General features: G+C 54.8%; 1 protein-coding gene across 1 annotated transcript in view; it reads left to right on the top strand.

The window, feature by feature from the left end:
* The window catches only part of PRRX2 (paired related homeobox 2), a 43,371-nt gene extending 24,787 nt beyond the window's left edge, over window positions 1-18,584 (top strand). Inside the window, exons 2-4 of the mRNA XM_063082635.1 lie at window positions 16,287-16,474; window positions 16,982-17,160; window positions 18,264-18,584. Coding sequence (XP_062938705.1) covers window positions 16,287-16,474; window positions 16,982-17,160; window positions 18,264-18,399 — 503 coding nt within the window. The 3' untranslated portion in view covers window positions 18,400-18,584. The remainder of the gene's footprint in view (window positions 1-16,286; window positions 16,475-16,981; window positions 17,161-18,263) is intronic.
* The last annotated feature ends 1,005 nt before the right edge of the window (window positions 18,585-19,589 follow it).

Genomic DNA, 19,589 nt, shown 5'->3' with positions numbered 1-19,589 from the left:
ACGGATCCGCCCGGAGGCTGGGGTCTAGTTGCCCAGCTTTGAGACCTTGGGCGATGGGCCTCCTTCCCCAGCCTTGGTGTTCCCGACTGTGAAATGCGGATGGTAGCGGCGGTTCCTGTCTCACGGGGTTAACGTGTTTGGGGACGCGCCCCGACAGCGCCGAGCCCAGCCCAGCCCTTGGCCGGGGTCCCCCGCGCGCGGTGCCCAGGATGGGAAAGCGCAGTTCGTCCTCCCCGCAACCCGAGACCGGCCGAGACTGGGCAGCGGGGGCGGAGCGGCAGGGGCACGAGGACGGAGCGGGCCGGGCGGGCGCTGGGCACCGCGCCCCTCGCCCCTCGCCCCTCGCGCCGGCCCCCTCCGGGCCGGGCCGGGCTGGGCCGGGCCGGGCGCGCTCGCTCGGGGCGGCGGGGCGGCGGCGGGCGCGGGCCGCGCGGGGCTGGGCGCGCCGATCTATTAACGTCTGTGTGTCTGGGCCGCGGGTCTGCGGCGAGGCAGGCGCCAGGGGCTCGCCTGGAACCAGATGTGCCGCGGCGCCGCTCTGGCCGCCACCGGCGCGGCGCGCTCGCACGCACGGGCTGGCGCGCACATGGCCGGGCGGGGCGGAGGCGGCGGCGGCGGCTGGCGCGCCGGGCCCGGCACCCCCTGGACTTCGAGCCGACCCCAGACCCGCGGCTGCGGACAAATGACCCCCGCCGAGCGCCGACCGCGCCCCGCCCGGATGGGAAAGCCACCCCCCCCCCCCGTGACGCAGGGGTCACCCCGCTGGCCCCGGCCCTGGGGAGGCGCGGATGGCTTCTCAGAAAGCCCGGTCCCCCCTGCTGGCGCTACCTCCCGACACACACACACACACCCGCGAGGGCTGGGGACTCCTCCCCGCCCCCCTCCCAAAGCTTGTTTTCTTAAGTTTGTGAGTAAGATTTTTCAAAGTTCTGAGTCAGAGCTTCCCCTAAGATGAGGCGTTTGGGCGATACTGAGACATGCCGAAAGGGGGGAGGGGGCGGAGGTGGGGGGTGGCGACTTTTAAACGCATGGATGCGGAAGGGGACTTGTCACCCACGGGGTGAGTACAGGGGTTTCGTTGAGGCCCGTCCCAGCTTCGCCCCGAGTCTGTCTCAACCACAGGATGGTCCCAGCCCTGGCTGAGGGTCGGCACCGTGCCCCCTAAGCCCCCGGGCAGCTTTGGGGTGCTCTGCTCTTCTAGGCCAGCCCCTTGAACCCTCGGGGCCGCCTCTGGGGGGGCCTGTAAAGTGAGCGGCGGAGCTGGGCCCTCATGGCTCCCAGGTCTGACCTTGTGGGCTCCCCTGGCCTGGGGGTGACCGTTCCCTCCAGCGGAGGTTAGGGAAAAGGCCAGGGGTTGGATGGGGTGGGGGCACTCAGGTATCCCCTCTGCAGAGGCTTCATTGAGAGCAGAGAGGACGCGTGGGACAGGGCAGCGCTGCTGGGCCAGGCCAGTCCAATGTGGCTGCGGAGGAGCCAGCTTTGCCCAAGGCCTTGGGGCCGGGAGGTCCCCTTGGTCTGCAGCCTTCCCCTGTGCTTGGGAGAAGAGCGTTTCACAGAAAATATGCGGAAAGAGCGGGTCCTTCTGTTCTGGAAAAGGGGGGCTGGGATGCTGGGTGGGGAAGGTGGTGTCAGCCCCATGTACACCAACAGGGAAAGTCTCCCCTTGCAGTGGGTGTGGGGTGGGGAGGCCTGCACCACCTGCAGGGGCTGGGCTGGGGGTTGAGAGGGCCAAGATGGGCAGCCAGAGCTTGGGCCATTTGTCAGTGCATCACTGCCATCCCATGGGAACCCTCATGGGCCCACTTCCTGAGGAAACCGAGGCCAGAGAGGAGCAGTCACAGGCTCAAAGTCACGGAGCTGGGAAGTGGAGGAGGTTGGATTCCAACCCAGGCTGTTGGACTCCAGAGATCAAGCTTTGGATTTGGATCAAATCTTCTTTGCGTTTGGAGGCTAGAGAAGCAAGGTGTTTGTTCCTAAACTTTAGGAAATAGAGGGAGGATGCTGGACCCAGTTGGAGTGGGGCATCAGGGTCTACCTGCCCCTCCAGTCCAGTCGGCTGTCCCTTCCCTTCCAGGGCAGGCTTGGGGGACTTGACCTCAGCCCAGAGGCCTCCTCTTCTACAGGAAAGCAATGCTCGCATTCTTCTGACTTGGAGGGCCAGCAAAGACAGGCTGAAGTGTTTCCCTTTGGGAGGGGATTTCTCTTGCTCATGCTCCTGCCCCTAGATTTAAAAAGTCAATCAATAAATTGCTTTCTGCAGATAGGAGGGTCCAGAAGGGGAGAAGGCTTGTAACAGTTTATAGTGCATAAAACAGCTTCGCATGTTTGGGTGGGCAGAGAATTGAGATTACCTCCCCATTGGGACTCAAATTCAATTCGTTCGTTCATTCATTCACTATTTATTGAGGACCTACTACATGCCAGGCACAGAATAAAGAGTCAGTTTGTGACTATGACACAGCTTCCTGCCTGGTCCAGCCCAGGTTTTTGGGAAGCGTCCATGAAGGGTGGAATCCTTCCTTGGGCACCTTCAGAATAGTCTCTCGTGTGTGTGTGTGTGTGTGTGTGTGTGTGTGTGTGTGTGTGTGTGTGTGTGTGTGTGTGTGTGTGTGTGTGTCTCACAGGTAGGTGTCCTAGGGAGCAGAGAATGTGCCACTCGCCAGTTACACACACTGAAGGTTAGAGAGGCTAAGTACTTGTCAAAAGGTTGCACAGCTGATACATGGCAAGTCTGGGGTTCGAATACATACCCTTCTGACTCCAAATAAATATACTAATGGCTAAAGTGATTTAGTACTTCCTCAGTCCCATGCACTGATTTAAGAACTTTATATATATTAACCCATTAAATTCTCACAACAGCCCTGAGGAAGATATTGCTGTTATCCCCATTTTCTAGATAAGAAAACTGAAGCACAGAGAAGTTGAATCCTACTTAAGGTCACTCAGCAGTGAGGCTGGGATTTGAACCCAGGCAGCCCAACTCCAGAGTCCAGCTCTTAACCATGGCGCTGGCTGAATCCCCTTTTACACTTCTGTGAGCTAGCCTGTCCTGACTAACTTGGTGGCAAGAAAGAACCCCAAATTCCTGTTAGAGAGGAGAGTGCTGTTGGAAGAGCTTCTGTTGGAGCAGGTGGATTTTCAAAATCAAGCTGAAGGACAAAGAAATGAGACATTTTTCACAGTGTTTCCGATACAGAAAAATGGGAAGGAATTTAAATGTACAACGAGAGGCGATGACTGCTTAAGCACTTTTGACACCCCCCCACCCCCCAGTGAAATGATGCAGCCACTCACAACGTGTGACAAAGAAGAGGGGAAATAGGACAAAGGGTTTAGGGTGGAGACCGAGCGAACATCAAACACCATGTGCTCATCCCTGCTCCATGCCATTCATAGCGCCTTACCTGCAACATCACAATGATCTGCAGCATGAGACCGTGATACCAATCACCAGCACAATAGCTAATGTTACCTGAACACTTACCAGGTGCCAGGTGTTGTTGAAGCACTTTAGGTACCACTGTCCCCATTTACAGTGAGGAAACCGAGGCTCAGAAAGGTGAAGCTGCTTGTTCATGGAGCTCACATAGCTGGCATGTGAAGCCAGGACTTGAATGCACCTGTCTCCAGGAAAGCAAGGTATGGTTGGGCAGGTTGTCCACTGCATAACTCTAGGAGGCACCAGTCACACTGTAGTCTATGGGAATGGCACCCTGGAGTTGTGCAGTCCACAACCTGTGCAACCACATACAGCATCCCTGGGTGTGTCTGATCTTACTCCTTGACTCCTAATCCATGCCCCATCCAATAAAGAAAATGATACTCATGCACGCTGTGAGTGGAGTCAGGTGATAGCTGAATACATGTGGACACAGGACAAAAAGGCTGCAAAAAATTAAACAGATATGCTGGCATGATGGGATTGATAGGAGTTTTTTCTCCTTTCAAATGTCCTTCAGTGCTGGTCTGTGTTGTTGTCATGGCTCCCTCTTGAAGAAGAAAGAAAAGAAGGAAGGAAGGAAGGATCTATTTCTTTACACATTTTTTAAAGAAAGAAAAATTGGAATATCTAGAGCAGCTCTATTCAATAGAATTTTCTGTAGTGATGGGGATATGCCTTATCTGGGCTGTTCAATATGGCAGCCACTAGCCACATGTGGCTGTTGAGTCCTTGAAATGTGGCTAGTGTGACTGAGGAATCAAACTTGTATTTTTATTTCACTTTAATCAATGAAAACTTAGATTTAGTTGGCTAACCGTGGCTAGTAGCTACCATATTAGACAGTGCAGCGCTAGAGAGTGGGTCAGTGTCTCTCATTATGAGCCGTGTCATTCCTTTCTTTTTTTTTTTTTAAAAAATGACCAGTAAGGGGATCTTAACCCTTGACTTGGTGTTGTCAGCACCACGCTCTCCCAAGTGAGCCACAGGCCGGCCCGAGCCATGTCATTCCTTCATTGCTACACTGAAGCCCATGGTTCCTAAACTTGCAGGTAGCGGGACTCTGCTGCAGATTGTTAAAATCTGGCCCTTTGGGACAGGAATGTCCTAGCTGGCCCCTTGGGACAGGAATGTCCCTTTTTAACAAACTGCCCAGGGAATTCCAAAGCAAACTGTGAGTGGATGCCCCTTTGAGAATCTGGAAGATCTGGTATCAGCCCCTCACTGGGGGCTTCTGGTGTGGCGGGGGGCAGGCAGTTTCCCAGAGTCATGGCTGAAGTTGCTGGAAAAGCTGCCTTCAAATGTTACAATGTGGTTTTGGGGAAGAGAATCCCCATGCGCTGCCCCCTCAAAGTATAAACCCAGCATAATTGGGAGAACCCACAGGGGGATGGATTAGGACTCACTGTAATGGAGAATTTTCTAGAGTCAGGGTTAGCCGTTGTGTGGGGATGTGATTGGGCACATGTTAGAGATGTCGAAGATGGCTGTGAGCCCAGACTCTGTGTGTACTGTGCTGGCGAGGCTGTCCTGCGCAGGCAGTGCCAGCCAGTGGGGTGCCCGATAGAGGCTGGGGTGCAGACAGGTCCACACCAGCTGACACATAGCAAGGGATCGTCTGCCCTGAGGGCACCAGGACCCAGGAGCCTGGTGGGTGTGGGTAGAGCCCTCAAATTTGTTCAGGTAGAGAGGGGTGGTCAGCTAAGCCACAGAAATAGAAGTCTCTGTACCCAGCCACCAGCCCTTGCCCTGACTTCCCAGGAAGTACTGGCTGAAGACTTTGAGAGGCCCAGGAGCCCTTAAATGGGAGGAAAAAACCCCACACTGGGCCTTTTGCAGCAACTTCACCCTGGTCTGGAAATGGTTAACTTTTCAAGGGCAACTTTTCTCCTGATACCAGCCACATTGGAGACAGACAGACTGGACATAAATCCTTGCCCGATCACAGCCTGGCTGTGTGACCTGGCTTAGTTACTTTACCTCTCTGAACCTCATTGCCCCTGTCTGTGAACAAGGCTTAATAACTGTGCCTCCCGCATTTTAGAAGGCAGGGCTTTATAACTCAGTGCCAGGCACATCATAAAAGTTGAGTAAATGAGAGCCAAAAAAAAAAGAAAAGAAAAGAAAAGAAAAGAAAGAGGGTGGGGACAAGGCCCGCTCTGCGCACCGCAGGCCCACGCTGTGGTGAGGAGAGCAGCAGAAACACTCGGGACAGCCCTGGAGCGTCGCCGAGCCTCGCCTCAAACTCACATTTTCCAGAGTGCCTGGAACTCACAAATAGGTCATAAAAACCTCCAGCGATGCTTTAAAGTGCAGCCTCTCTGAGAGTGTGGTGTTGCCCAGGGTCAGGGTCACAGCAGGTCCCGCCAGCCTTGGAAGAGGGACTGATGGGTGCAGGCTTTGTCTGCTCTCCGTGGAGGGCTGGCCAGGAGACCCCAAAATGGGGAGGGGCAGAGGGGCAGTTTCTTCCAGGATAAAAATTAGGGACTTTCCATCCAGCTGACTTTTTAGGGTGGGGTCTGGGAAAAAGATTCAAAGTCTGGGAACCTCCCCACCCCGAGTCACATCCAAACTTTTCTGCACCTTGTGTTTTCCTGGGGAAGGGTCTGTAGGGTTCCTCAGAGTCCTCAAGGACCCACAATCCAGGGCAACATAACAGTGGGAGCAGCGGTCATCCATGGAGCTGCACCGCATTGGCTTAACGGGTTCTTAGGAAGGCGCTGGGCTGTTCCACCCTTGCTGAAGGGGAGGCATAGGGACTGTTGGTGTCCCAATGTACAGAGGGTGAAACTGAGGACGTAGGTGGGGAAATCTCTTGACCAAGGACACACAGGGGGCAATTTTTCTCCCTCTCAGATGCTTGGGGGAAGCAAGAATTTGCTGTCTGGGTGGGCTGCTGTTGCCCCCTAACCCAGTTGCTGGGTCAGGGATATGCTCTCCTGCATCCTTCTAGGAAACCCAGGAACAGAGATGGGAGCAGGAAGGAAGAACATGTGTCCTCAGGCATCAGACTCCAGTGGACAGAACCTGGGGTTCCATTACCTTGCTGTGAGCCCTTGTCCGAGTCACTGCCCCTATCCATGCCTCAATTTCCCCATCTGCAAAATGAAGGGCGTTGAGGGATGACCTCTAAGTTCCCTTCAGGCTCTGAGTCCCTGAAAGGACAAAAATAAGAAGCTTGAGATCCCAGAACTGCTTGCAGGTTTGTTTCAAAACCAGGCATATGAAATTAGAACGTCTTTGTGCCCAGCCCCAGCTTTCACCCCAACTTCCCAGCTAGCTGCAGGCTTTGAGAGGCCCAGGAGCTCTTAAATGGGAGAGGAAAACTCTTCACAGAAAACTTCATCCTGGTCTGGAAATGGTTAACCAGGGCAGCTTTCCTCCAGATACCAGCCACTTATTAAAATGTAGGTTTTACAATAAATTTGGCATTTGGCCATCAACGTTAGATTAAAACCAGGCGGGACAGACGCAAACCCCCTTCTCAGACCAAATTTCTCTCTCAGTAGAGAGCTGCTCCTCTTCCTCCTGGGTGACTCCCCGACTTCTGTTGGCACTGCACCCTGCTCCAGCCAGGTGCCCCGACTCTCTGGAGCTTCATTTTGAGGTCTCAGGGGCGGAGGAGCCTGGGCTGAACACAAATGTGACCAGAGGAGCCTGGACCAGAAGAATCCCTGGCTCCTGGTGCTCCGAAGGAGGTGGTCAGGCCCTGGAACCCAAGGCCTGGGGGCAAGAGGGAGATCCCCCCTAATGCTACGCTGGGGAGCCCAGAGCCTCCAAGGCATCAGCTGTATCTGGCCTTTGACCTCCTGGCCCTTATATGTGCCTGAGAATAGGGCGCAAATGTTTTCCGCCTACTGCCTCGTCCCCGCTCCGCCGTTAGACCTGCTGACCCCATTTCTCAAGGCTCCTGGGCTCAGAAAAAGTTTTGGCCTTGCCTCTTCTCCCACCTCTGGCTGCCTCAGGTGGGTTCACTGCGGCAGCACCACAGGGGGGCGTTCTGTGCCACGAGCCACTCCTCTGTCTACCCTCTTCCTGAGGTTTCCCCAGAGACCCTGGCCCAGAGTGACTCGGGCTTTCCTGGTGGTGCTGAGCCATCATCTGCACCCCAGCTGACTTCGTCCCCCCTCCTTGTCATCGCCCTCCAGGTGGCACCTCAGGCGCCAGTGATTCAGGGGATCTCCTTTGCTTGCCATTTTCTGCCAAACCCATTGTTTCTCTCTGCTCCCCCCTTCCTGTGTGTTTTAGAAATAACTTTATTCAGATACAATTCACATACTATACAATCCACCCATCGCAAGTGTATAGTCCAGGGCTGGCTGGTTTGCTCAGTTGGTCGGAGTGTGGTGTTATTGAGGGTTTGGATCCCTGTACCAGCCAGCCTCAAAAAAAAAAAAAAAAAAGAAGTACAGTCCAGTGGTTTTTAGTACATTCATTTGTGCAACCATCATCACAATCAATTGTGGAACATTTTCACAAATGAAAAAACCCTCAAAGAAACCCTGCACCCTTTAGCCTCCACACTTCAGTCTCCCCGTCCCCCTCCACCCAGCCTCTGGCAACCACTAATCTACTTTCTGTCTCTATGGATTTACCTCTTCTGGACATTTCATATAAGTGGAATCATGCAATTGGTGGCCTTCTGTGGCTGGCTTCTTTCACTCAGCGTCACATTTTCAAGGTTCATCTATGTTGTGGCACGTGTCAGAACTCCATTCCTAATTATAGTGGAATAGTACTGCATTGTATGAGTAGAGCACGTTTTGTTTATCCGTTCATCAGTTGATAGACATTTGGGTTGTTTCCACTTTTTGGCTGTTATGAGTACTGCTGCCGTGAACATTTGAGTAAGTGTCTGCGTTGGATGCATGTTACATTTCTCTTGAGCATACACCTAGGACTGGAGTTGCGGGGTCACACGGTACCTCTGTGTTTAACAGAACTTCCAGACAGTTTCCAAAGCAGCTGCACGTGCTCCATTCCTTCCCGCAGGGTATGAGGGCTCCCGCTTCCCCACCTCCTCACCAGCATGTGTCATTGTCTGTCCTTATCCATCCTCGTGGGTGCGAAGTGGTATCTCACTGTGGCTTGATTTGCATTTCCTTCATGGCCAGTGATGTTCAGTGTCTTTTCACGAGCTTATTGGTCATTTGTATATCTTCTTTGCAGAAATGTCTATTCAGCTCCTTTACATAAACATTTAGCCTATTTTTGAAACCAAACTTCTTGCCCGGTCCTGGGGATAAAATGGTGATATGGCAAACCCAGTCTCTGCCTTTCTGGAGCTTGGAGTCAAATGGGATAGACAGGCATGGTGCAGATAACCAAACGCATACTTGTCCTGTTTTGGCTGATAACAGACTTGCAGGAGAGGGAATGGGAGCCTCGCCTGTAACAGGGAGACCTGCCCTAGTTGGGGGCTGGGAAAGCTTCACAGGGCAGGGCCTGCAGGCTGAGATGAAGGCCGGGGAAGCAGCAGCCAGACAGAGGGGTTGCCATGGGGTGGCAGAAGAGTGCTCCAGGTGGCGGGAACAACATGTGCAAAGGCCCTGAGGTGGGAAGGAGCTTGTGCTTCCTGCTAAGGGCAGCTCCTGTGGGCACACTAGCCCCTCCACTGGGGTTTCTTGGGGGTCTGGTGGCCCCGTAGAAATGTGCAGCATATCGTGCATTTGGGGGAGAGGCTTCAGACCCCAGAAAGACCCAGATGCACTGCAGCTGCCTCCAGTGGGGCTCTGCTGAGGTTTCTGGGGGGCATGAGGGAGCCTCCCTAACCTCTTCCAAATTCCAGGGCATCCCAAGCCTTCTGAGGCCTGCTGGTCACTGGCCTTGGGGCTGGGGGGGCGGCATGGCAGTCCCAGGCTGGGGTGGCCTGTGACTCTGGGTTCTTACATGTGTGCTGAGGTCTGGTAAGCCGTGAGCTGGGGGATGGGGCCTCCCTGGGGGGCCTTTCTGACTCCTTGGACTCCACTGTGTCTTCCCTCTTGGCCATCCTTCCTGAGATGTTTTTGTCTTTCTCCAGGTTGGTAGCTATAAAAATGTGTTAGCATCTTGGGTTTTTGTTCAAAATGAATATCTTTGGAAGCGTGGCAGTGCAGTGGCTGGCAGTAGCCGGCCTCCACCCCCACCCCTGCCCCTTCCTCTTGCCCTGTGGACGTTTTCTCACGTGACTCAGCAGTGGCCCAGGCCTTTGTGGCTCCACAGGGGGAACCTAGACCCCTGCACGGGAGGACAGGCTCTGAAGTCTTCCCATGCCCTTCCAATGCCTCCCATCCATTCATTCACTCAGTCACTCAACACTCAACAAATATTTATGGGGAGTTTACCTGTGCTAGGCCCTGCATGGATTCCAAGGAGACAGAAAACAGTAAATTCCAGTCCCTGCTGGACCACTGACCCCACACTTACCCAACAGTGTGACAGAGCTGTGATGGGGGGAGCACAGGGCTCTGTGGGCATTTAAACCTGGGGGTGGGGATGGCTTCCTGGAGGAGGTGGCATCTCTGCTGAGACCTGAAGGTGAGCCAGGGAGAGAGAGAGCAGAGGTTGCAAGCTCAGGAATGATATGAGCAGGGTTCCATCAGTGAGAGGGTGTGGCATGTCCACTGTGAGCACTGACCCCCCAGGAGGCTGCAAACCCAGGACAGCAGCTGGGCAGCCCTGAGGCCACCATCCCTGGGTGACCAGGGTGGCGCCATCTAGCAGATGGGCTCCAAGGTGGTGATGATGGGAAGTCTGCCAGTCGAAATCTCACCAGGGCACCCGAGCCTTTCCGTTGTGCCTTATCCCTGGTGGCTGAGTGTCTGGGGCTGAGGCCAGCTTGGCCTGAGATGAAAACCAGCTCTTGGGCCTCTTGTTTTGGATGCTGGCTGGGGTGGGATGGGACTTCTGGGGTTGGGAGCCCCAGAAGCTCGGGCACCCTTCTCCACAGGGCCCCAGGAACCATGCTGCTGCAGCTTCTTCCTCTCCTTCCTCCTGCCTTCTCTCCTTCCTTCTTTTCATGATGTGGAGGCCAACTCTGTGCCAGGCCTGACTGTGGCCCTGCCCTCGCAGGATCAAGCCTGGCAGCCTGCACACGCCTCCCGCTCCTGGCAGCCCCCCTGGCCTGTGTGCTGGGGAACTCCAGCACATTCCCAGCCTCAGAAGCACCTCCATTGTCTTCAGCATCCCTCCTCTTGGCCCCTGAGGAGACCTCAGAATCCCACCACAAGAAGACCTGGGGGGTACTCTTGGGGCTGGCTGCCCATGCCAAGGTGACTCATGTAGTAGCGTGGGGAGGTAGTTAAGACACTGGACTATGTGCTAGTCAAATCCCAGCTCTGGCCTTTACTAGTCATGTGACTTTGGTGTGTTGTTTAACCCTCTGTGCCTCTGTTTCCTCATATGTAAAATCAAGCTAAGGGCCACCCATGTAGGGTTGTTATGGGGGTTAAATGAGGCAGCTCCTGTCATTCCTAGTTTTCAGGTGAGAGTCCCGAGGCTGGGAGTGGCTAAAGGGCTCGCCATGGCCACTCTGCTAGTGAGCTGGACTGACCTGAGATCCAAACCTGGAACTGCCCACCTCCCTCACCTCTAGGCTGTACTGTCTCTCATTTCTTTTCTGAAGAGGTGAAAAATTCTCCTTAATATACATGAGTCTGGCGGCTAAGGATGTGGTTTCCAGAGTTCCTGTCGGACCCTTTCTCCCAGGGACTCTTCAGGGAACCCAGATCTCTACCAAGAAGCCAAAGCCTTCATGGCCTCTGCACCCTGCCCCACCTCCACTTCCTGCCCGAGACTTTCCCGGCTGTAAATGTTTCTGCAGCTTCGAGGCTCCTCTGACGAAGGCCCAGTGTTAATTTGTTAAATCCACATCAAGGTCCCAGGGACCCGTTGTTTATTTTTGTGATCGTGTTGGCAGAGATCGCATTGGGGGTGGGGGTGGGGGCTGCTGCTTATTGGGTCAGAATAAATGCTAATTAATAAAAGTTATTTATTTGGGTTGGAGCTCGCCGCAGCCCAGGGGTCAGGCACAAACTGACTATTTGAAGCAAAAACAAACAGAGAGTGTCTCTCAACAGCTTGAGAAAGGCAGAAACGAAGAGGCTGAGTTTATTTGTCTTAGGAAGAATTTGCAGTTAATTCCCTCCAGACTATTTAGACCCTTCAATTACACAGAATAAGAAAAACCATGCGCACGGGGGAGGGGAGTCGGCAACGCTCTATCATTTGGCTGAGAGGAGAGTTTTTAAGTGTCTTTGGCCCGCAGTCAGCCAAATAAAAAGGGTATGTGTGAAATAACTTAATGGCAGAAGACTGGGCACCAGTCATTTTTTTCATTGTAATGTAATCGGGGACGATGTAATTCTGGTTTTATAGGGGAGCCTGTGGCTGGCCTCCCCCATCTGAATACGTTTCTCTCCCCCCCCTCCCCAGCATCTAAACAGCCAGTTAAGAGGGAGGCGGGTGCATCTTTGTTTTCAGTCTCAGGGAAAAGCAGAACTTCTATCGAACAAACGGAAACTCTGGGCTCAGCCCTACTTGGACAGAGTTGTGAAAAGGCAGGGATGGGCGCCAATGGCCTGAGGTTTAGAGAATATTTATTTCTTTTTTAAATGCTTTAAGCCCAAGCATGGAGCCCCCAGAGGAATACACACGCCCACCACAACACATTTCTCAGGAGGTGATGCAGGAACTCATGGTAAGGAATATCCGGCACAGCCGCTGGGAGGCAGAGGCCAGCGCCAGCGCCCCCGGCTGCATCCAAGGCTGCGGGTTTGAGTTCTGTGTCCCCCTGGGAGGCGCCGCCTGAGTCCTCCTCACCTTCAGCCCCTCTCCCCAGCCTCAGCCCCAGCAGGGGCTGCAGACCCATCTTTCTACTATAGGATGGGCTGGAGGGGACCCAAGGACTAGGGAGAAAGCGACTTGTCTTTAGATACAAAGCTGGTTGCACAAAAGCCATCACACCAAGGGGAGAGAGCATTTATCCAGCAATTACTGTGATCTGAGCTAAACTCAGCTCCTCACAGCAACTTGGTATGTCCTCGGGCAAGCTGCTGTCCTGCACAGAGCCCTGTGGTGAGGGCTTCCTTTAAACAAAGTGGTGCCTGGGGTCACATTTCCCATGGGCTGGGATGGAGACCCAGGCATTTCCAGACCAGTGAGATAATGTGAGGTTGGAGGCCTGTCTGCATGGCATCTCCCTGACCATGGGCTCCAAGATCAGGGACTGAGAGTGTGACAACCCCCCCCGTCACTGTGCATAGGTGCAGGGTGGGTGACGGAGGAGACTCTACGGAGGTGGGTGCACAGCCTTGGTCGGCTGAGCCTTCCAGCAGACATGGATTCCAGTCCCAGCTGCCCGACCCCGGGCAAGACACTCTCTGAGCCTCAGTTTCCCTGTGTGTAAAATGGTGTAACACCTTCTGGGGGGATGCGAGGATTCTGTGGGTGGAAGCATGTGGGCACTGGGCCGCACTCCTGGTCCAAACCCACTTGCTTGAGTGCACCCCATCATAGCTACCTTGTCACGACCCCAGGGGAGAGCTGACTTGAGGCCCACTGTGGAGAACAGCTAGTGCTGGGGGGTCTGGGGCGGGGAGGAAGTGCCTTTCCATGACGGTTTTGGCTCCAAGTCGCCACACAGCTTCACTGGCATAAGAGTGGAGTGTTTCTTCCAGCGTTCGCTCGGCGGGGCGAAGGCTGCAAACTGGTTTTCATTTAAACACCCCCAGTTTTGAACTGCTGAGAAACTTCCCGAAAAAGTCTCCTTTTTTGGCAGAAATGCCTCTTGTGTTGGGTGTGTGCCCACGCGGCATTGCCTGGAGGGGGGTGGAAATCGGCCCTGTGATGGCTGGCGTTCCAGAAGCTTCCATCCGTGCTTTCAGGCTATTGATCACCACCCGGTTTTCAACGTGCACACAGGCTCCTGTTGTTTCGGTTTAAGATTTCTTCCCGATCGAGGCGATGGGGGATGGAGAGACATTCTTGTCCGTCTTCACCTTTTCTTGGAGAGAAGGGGTGAGGAGTGAAGACTGTGGCCAGTCCAGGCGACGAGGACAGCTCACCGGGGGCCCCTCGAGTTCCCTCCCACTGCCTACCCTGCCCCGCACTGCCTTGTGTGTTTGCAAGTGTTTCCCAAAGGAGAAAAAATACCGGACAGAAACTCCTCTCATCCCTCCAAACCAGGGCTTCTCCACCTCAGTGCGCTGACATCCTTTGATCATTCTGTGCTGTGGGGGCCTGTCCTGCGTATTGAAAGATACTTAGCAGCATTCCCGCCTCTCTCCCAGGAGCACTCCCCTCCCCAGTCCTGACAGTCAGAAATGTCTCCAGCTGTTGTCACATGTCTCCTGGGAGCAACATTGTCCTCTGTTGAGAACTACTGGTCCAAACCCAGCTTTGAGATTATCTTTTCCTTCCCTAGATTATCCAGGAATCAGGGCACCCTCCCTGACTCCTGCCTGACAACACCCCACCCCCAGTCCCTTACCAGTCTCATGGAACAGTTGAACCTTCAGTCGAATCAGTGGGTTGCTCAAGAGGCAGTAAACCCTGCTAACCTGGGAGCTGTTTGAAAACAGGAATTAAGTGGTATCCATCACTGAGCTTGGCATGTTCTAGAAGCTCAGTAACAGTTAACTGAACAAATGCCCAGCACTGTGCAAAGAACATAGGATGTATAAAGGGAATGTGTAACTGGGGAAACACAAGTGCAAGATGTGGGCTAAAGTCCAACAGATCAATGATGTGCTCCGTTGGCCCAACTGTGGGCAAAACAGGCCACCCCCCCCATACACCGCTGGTGGGAAAACAAAATAGAACAAACTTTATGGGGGAATTTGGCCACATGTAGCATTTACTCCTTGGGCCAGAAATTCCACTTCTAGGGATCGGTCCCAAATATGCACTGGCAAAAATAGAAAATCATGTTTGAGGGCCGGCCCGTGGCTCACTCGGGTGAGTGCGGTGCTGCTAACACCAAGGCCACGGGTTCGGATCCCTATATAGGGATGGCTGGTTAGCTCACTTGGGAGAGCGTGGTGCTGACAACACCAAGTCAAGGGTTAAGATCCTCTTACCGGTCATGTTTAAAAAAAAAAAGAAAAGAAAGAAAATCATGTTTGCACGGGGTTATTCACTGTGGCATTCCTCTAGTTTCAAAAGATTAGAAACAGACCGGAGCCCGTCAATAGGGCTCTGGACAAATAAACCATAGTAGAGTCTCAGAACGGGGTGCTAAACAGCTGGGAAAAGGAACTTTTCACTGGTGAAGGATTTCTATGCACTGTCCGGAGGAATCCTTGGGATATATTGTCAAGTGGGGAAAAAAGTGAACACTGCATGCTGTGCTTCCTTTATAATAGAGGAGAAGGAGAAAATATTACACCTATTTTATTATCTTTGCAAAAAGCAATGCTGGAGGGATAAAGCAAAAACTAATTTAAAAAAATGGTTCCTACAGGTGAAGAGAGTGAACAAGAGGGGAAATACGTTTTGGGAAAACAATCCCAGTAAAGACGGTTAGGTTTGCTGTACTGAGAAGGAAAGTTACACAGACGATTAGGAATAAAAACAGGCCAGTTGAAGCACCGGTGTGTGCACCATGATCTTACGCTCATAAATCTTTTCAATTTGTATTTGTAATATTGGAAAGTGTGGGGAGCGGGATTGGGGAGAGGGGAGTACTTTGTTTTACTTTATACCTTATTGGGACAAGTAGTGATATTGCTTAGTTATTAAAATATACATTTTTAATAAGAAAATCAGATACACGAGCAAGTGCTGGACTGTGCAGTGGCTTTAAGTGCTGGTGGGTGCCGTGGAGAGAAGGGGGTCTCCAAGTGGACCCGGGGGATCAGGGCGGGCTCCCTGGAGGAGTGGGCAATGAGCTGGGTCCTGGGGGATGAGAGGTCAGTGGTTTTTGCCCCTGGATGGGATTTAAGTATGGAAACAATAGCTGGACACCCCCACCCTACCCCCCAAGGGACAGGACAGGACAGACCCAGAAGGGGACAGTTACTGAGAAGTAACTGCCTTCCCCAGGGCTGTTCTGGCTCCCCGGCAGATGAGTCCGTCCGATCCGTCTCTCCACACCATGCAGCACAGCCCCTGGCACGGAGTAAGTGCCCAGGATGCTGAGAGAAGCCTTTTTGCAGCATGGCGCCCTGTGGAAGATGCTCTCCACAGCTGCCTGGCTTGGTCTGATGAACAGGATGAGCTTTCCACTGCCAGACTGGTGGGCTCAGGTCCCTCTTCCACCAGTAACTTCTCTGGGCCCTTGAACTTGGACCGGGGACCTTGGCCTCTCTGAATCTTCTTTCCCCCTCTGTAAATTAGGAGCAATGAGGATCCTGTGAGCATCCCATGACCGACGGGTCCTCCGAACCATGGTTCCTACTGCTCTTTATAATATATTGTTATTATAGTTCAACAACAAGTGTCCATGGAGAGTTTGCCATGCCCCAGAGCCGGGGACAGGTGTGGGAACACTCGGGTGTCTCCTGGGCCTTCCTTGACCATGTCAGTTGTCTCTGATGGAGCCGGTGCCTGTCCCCTGGGCTCTTGTCGTAGCCCCCAGCTTAGTTTGCTCAGGCTGTGGGCTACAGGGGGCAGGTGCCTGCCTCTTTTGTTCACAGTTACATCCCCTGGGGTCCAGCACCGTGCCAGGCACACAGTAGGTGCGCAATAAATGTGTGTTGAAGAATGAGTGAGCAAAGGAATGAGTGAGGGAGGGTCTGGACCACCCCTCTGTAGAGGGAGACACAGGTAAAGCGCTCAGGGCAAACCGCTCAGCTGGTGGCTGAATCGCGACGGTGCGGGCGCCTCTGGGCACAGGCTCCCCGCCGACCCTCCGGCCTCTCCGCAGGCGAGTGTCCCAGCCCGGCGCGCGGCGGCGCCACCAGGCGGAAGAAGCCGCAGCGGCGGAACCGCACGACGTTCAACAGCAGCCAGCTGCAGGCGCTGGAGCGCGTGTTCGAGCGCACCCACTACCCCGACGCCTTCGTGCGCGAGGAGCTTGCCCGGCGCGTCAACCTCAGCGAGGCGCGCGTCCAGGTGAGTGCGGCGCCCGGGCCCGGGGAGCGCGCAGCCAGTCGCTCGCTGTGTGACCTCGAGCAAATGACTTAACGTCTCTGCGCGTGGGTTCCTCCGTTTCCAGTGAGGATCACGTGGGTCTGTCTCGTAGGGGTCTAACGAGAACGAAGGGATTAATATTTGTGAAGCGCTTGGAACAGTGCCCGGCACAAAGGATCTTGATAAACAAAAGCCGTTGTTCTAAGTGCCTCGTCTGTGCCAGCTGTGAGCCTAGCGCCAGCACACGCCTCTCTCCTTGCACGCTGATGCACGGCTGAGCGCTCCCCTGTTCCTTCCTTCCTTCGCTCGCCCATTCTGCACCACATCCGTACCCAGCAGCAGGCACCCCTTACCGTCCCCATGCTACGGAGGAGGGGAGAGAGGATCAGAGGGTGACGCGGCCAGCCCAGGGTGGGCAGCACAGCAGGCACGCACCCGGCTCCCCTCCACAGCCCACCGCACCCTGCTCACCACACCCTCCTGCCCCAGGTCTGGTTCCAGAACCGCCGTGCCAAGTTCCGCCGGAACGAGCGGGCCATGCTGGCCAACCGCTCCGCCTCGCTGCTCAAGTCCTACAGCCAGGAGGCCGCCATCGAGCAGCCAGTGGCTCCCCGGCCCACCGCCTTGAGTCCAGACTATCTCTCCTGGACAGCCTCATCCCCCTACAGGTGACAGCGGGAACCCTTTCAGGTGCTGGGAGGGGACAGCCAGGGGATCTCATGAAGACTTTTAGGGACCAGACCCCTCTGAGGATCTGAGGAGACCTTGAATGGTGTCCAGGACTCCTCGGATGTGGGGTCCACCAAGTGGTGTGCGGGTGTCTATGTGTGCCCGTGACAGTGTGTTCATGAGCATGGGCATGTGGGTGTTGTAAGAATATGTATGTGTGTGCATGTGAGTGTGAACATGCGTGTGTATCCTCATCAGGGCACATGCATGGCCGTGAGTGTGCATGCATATCCATGTGTGAGTGTGTGCGTGTGTGTGCACGAATGCATGGAGGGGGAGAAGACAGGATGTCTGGACTGGGAGCTGAGGACAGGCATCCCCCTGGGGGAGCTGAAATCCTGCAGGAAGATTTCTAGGCCAGCAGGGGAGCCCCAACACCCTGTGTCCACCCTGCAGGTGAGAAACAGGCTGGGAGCCTCAAGGGAATGGCCTGCCTGTCCTGTGGGCCTGGCTGGGGCCCAGCACCACGTTCTGGGACAGTTTTGTCTGGGTCAAAGCTGGAAAAAGGCTCTTAAGTGGCTGAGCAGGAAGGAAGAGAGGGGAGGTTCTGGGGAGTTGGGCCACCATACCGCACAATTCCAGCAGCACCACTGGCTCCTTAGTCTGTGTGAGCAGCGCTGCTGGAGCCGTGGTCCTGTGGGAGGTGGGGGTGCAGTGGGGCAGCTGTAGGATCGTAGTCCTCATGGCTCTCTCTACTTCCCTCCCTGCCCTGTCCTTACCTGGGGTGGGAGAACGACCAAGAGGCATCACAAATGTGTGTTCATCCCACCTGCATCCTGCTGGGGGCCAGGCCCTGCTCTCAGGAAGCTCACAGTCCAGTGACGAATGCCAGCAGATACGTGGCTGGGGCTCCTTCTGATGCTTCACTAAACCCTGCAGCCCCAGACCACCCCTACCCCCGGGAAGGGCTTCCCAGGAGGGCCAGCGAGGAGGAGAGGCAGGAGGAGCAGAGGCTGGTGTGAGGACTGGCAGCCAGAAGCAGTCAGCTCCAGGCAGCAGACCAGCTGCACCAATGTGTCCCTTGTGTCCCTGTTTCCCCCAGCACGGTGCCGCCCTACAGCCCTGGAGGTTCGGGCCCCACGACCCCAGGGGTCAACATGGCCAACAGCATCGCCAGCCTCCGCCTCAAGGCCAAGGAGTTCAGCCTGCACCACAGCCAGGTGCCCACGGTAAACTGACGGCCAGCCCCCAGCACCCAGCCGCCTCCCTGGTCTGACAACAACAGAAAAGAGGGCAGATGCACAGAAATGACCTTCTCCTGCCCCCCACCTCCATCCCTAGGACGGGCTGGTTGGGTTCTCCTGGCTTCTCTCTGCAGCTGGACTTCTAAGCCCGAGAGGCTGCGGGGGCACCAGGAGTCTGGTGCAGCCCCTGTCTGCGGCTGCCGGAGACTATGGCTCATGCCCCATGGAAGGGTGGCAGGAGGCGGAGCAGGAGCCCGCCAAGGACCTCATTTACTTTGTGTATTAAAACCAAAAAGCTTTTGTCTTTAAGAAATAAAACCATTTTTTTTTAAGCCCCAAAAGGTTGCGGGAGGGTGGATAAGGGCAGCAGACACTTTTGGCTGCTGAGATGGAGCTGGGATCCTGGGCGGCTGACGGCTTCTGGGCCTGCAGCAACCGTGGGGACTGCCCCGGACTTGGCTCAGCCTGGCAGCCATGGCAGCACTTGCTGCCCTCATTTCTGCACTGTTTTTCAGAAGTAAGTCCTCTGTCACCCTGCAGGGCCCCAGGGTATGGGGTATGGGGTAGGAGAACAGAAATCTGCCCTGGACTCCATCTTCTTTCTTGAGCCCCAAGGGGACACCCAGGTGTTTGGGAGGAACCTGGCTGTGTGACTGTGAGCAGAGATCATCTCCTCTGCCTTGTGGGGAGAGGACAGGATGAGTGGCCATGGATTCCTGGACTGGCCAGAGGGTGTGGGGGGGACAGATGCTGGAATTAAGTCCCTTGTTTCTGGGCACACAGAAGGTGTGGGACCCCTCTGTGCATCTGACTGGGGAGGGGCTGGGCAAATGGCCCAGAAGATCGAGGTGCAGACGAGGTCCCAACCAGGTTCACAGGAGAGTAGAGTGGTCCCTGACAGCTGAGGCCACTGGAAGACCTTCTCCTAAGTCCCCCAACCCACCCACTCGCAGACAGTAACTGGGTGTGACAGAAGACACGTACCACCAGCCACTGCCATCACTTATGAGGGGTCTACAGAAAACTGTGGGTGAGGGGAGTGATCTGAGGCCACCCCTGCTGATAGGCACACTTGCTAGGGAAGTTAGAGACCCTCTCTGCTAAGAGTAACCCTAATCCAGTCCCCAGGAGGAAGGACAGCCCTCCCCCACCCCAGAGCGTGCAAAGATGATCAGCCCTAGAGT

The sequence above is a fragment of the Cynocephalus volans genome, chromosome 17 (assembly GCF_027409185.1).
Source record: "Cynocephalus volans isolate mCynVol1 chromosome 17, mCynVol1.pri, whole genome shotgun sequence".
Lineage (NCBI taxonomy): Eukaryota > Metazoa > Chordata > Mammalia > Dermoptera > Cynocephalidae > Cynocephalus > Cynocephalus volans.
Note: the sequence above shows the minus strand (reverse complement) of the source record. Positions and strands in the feature narration are given on the sequence as shown.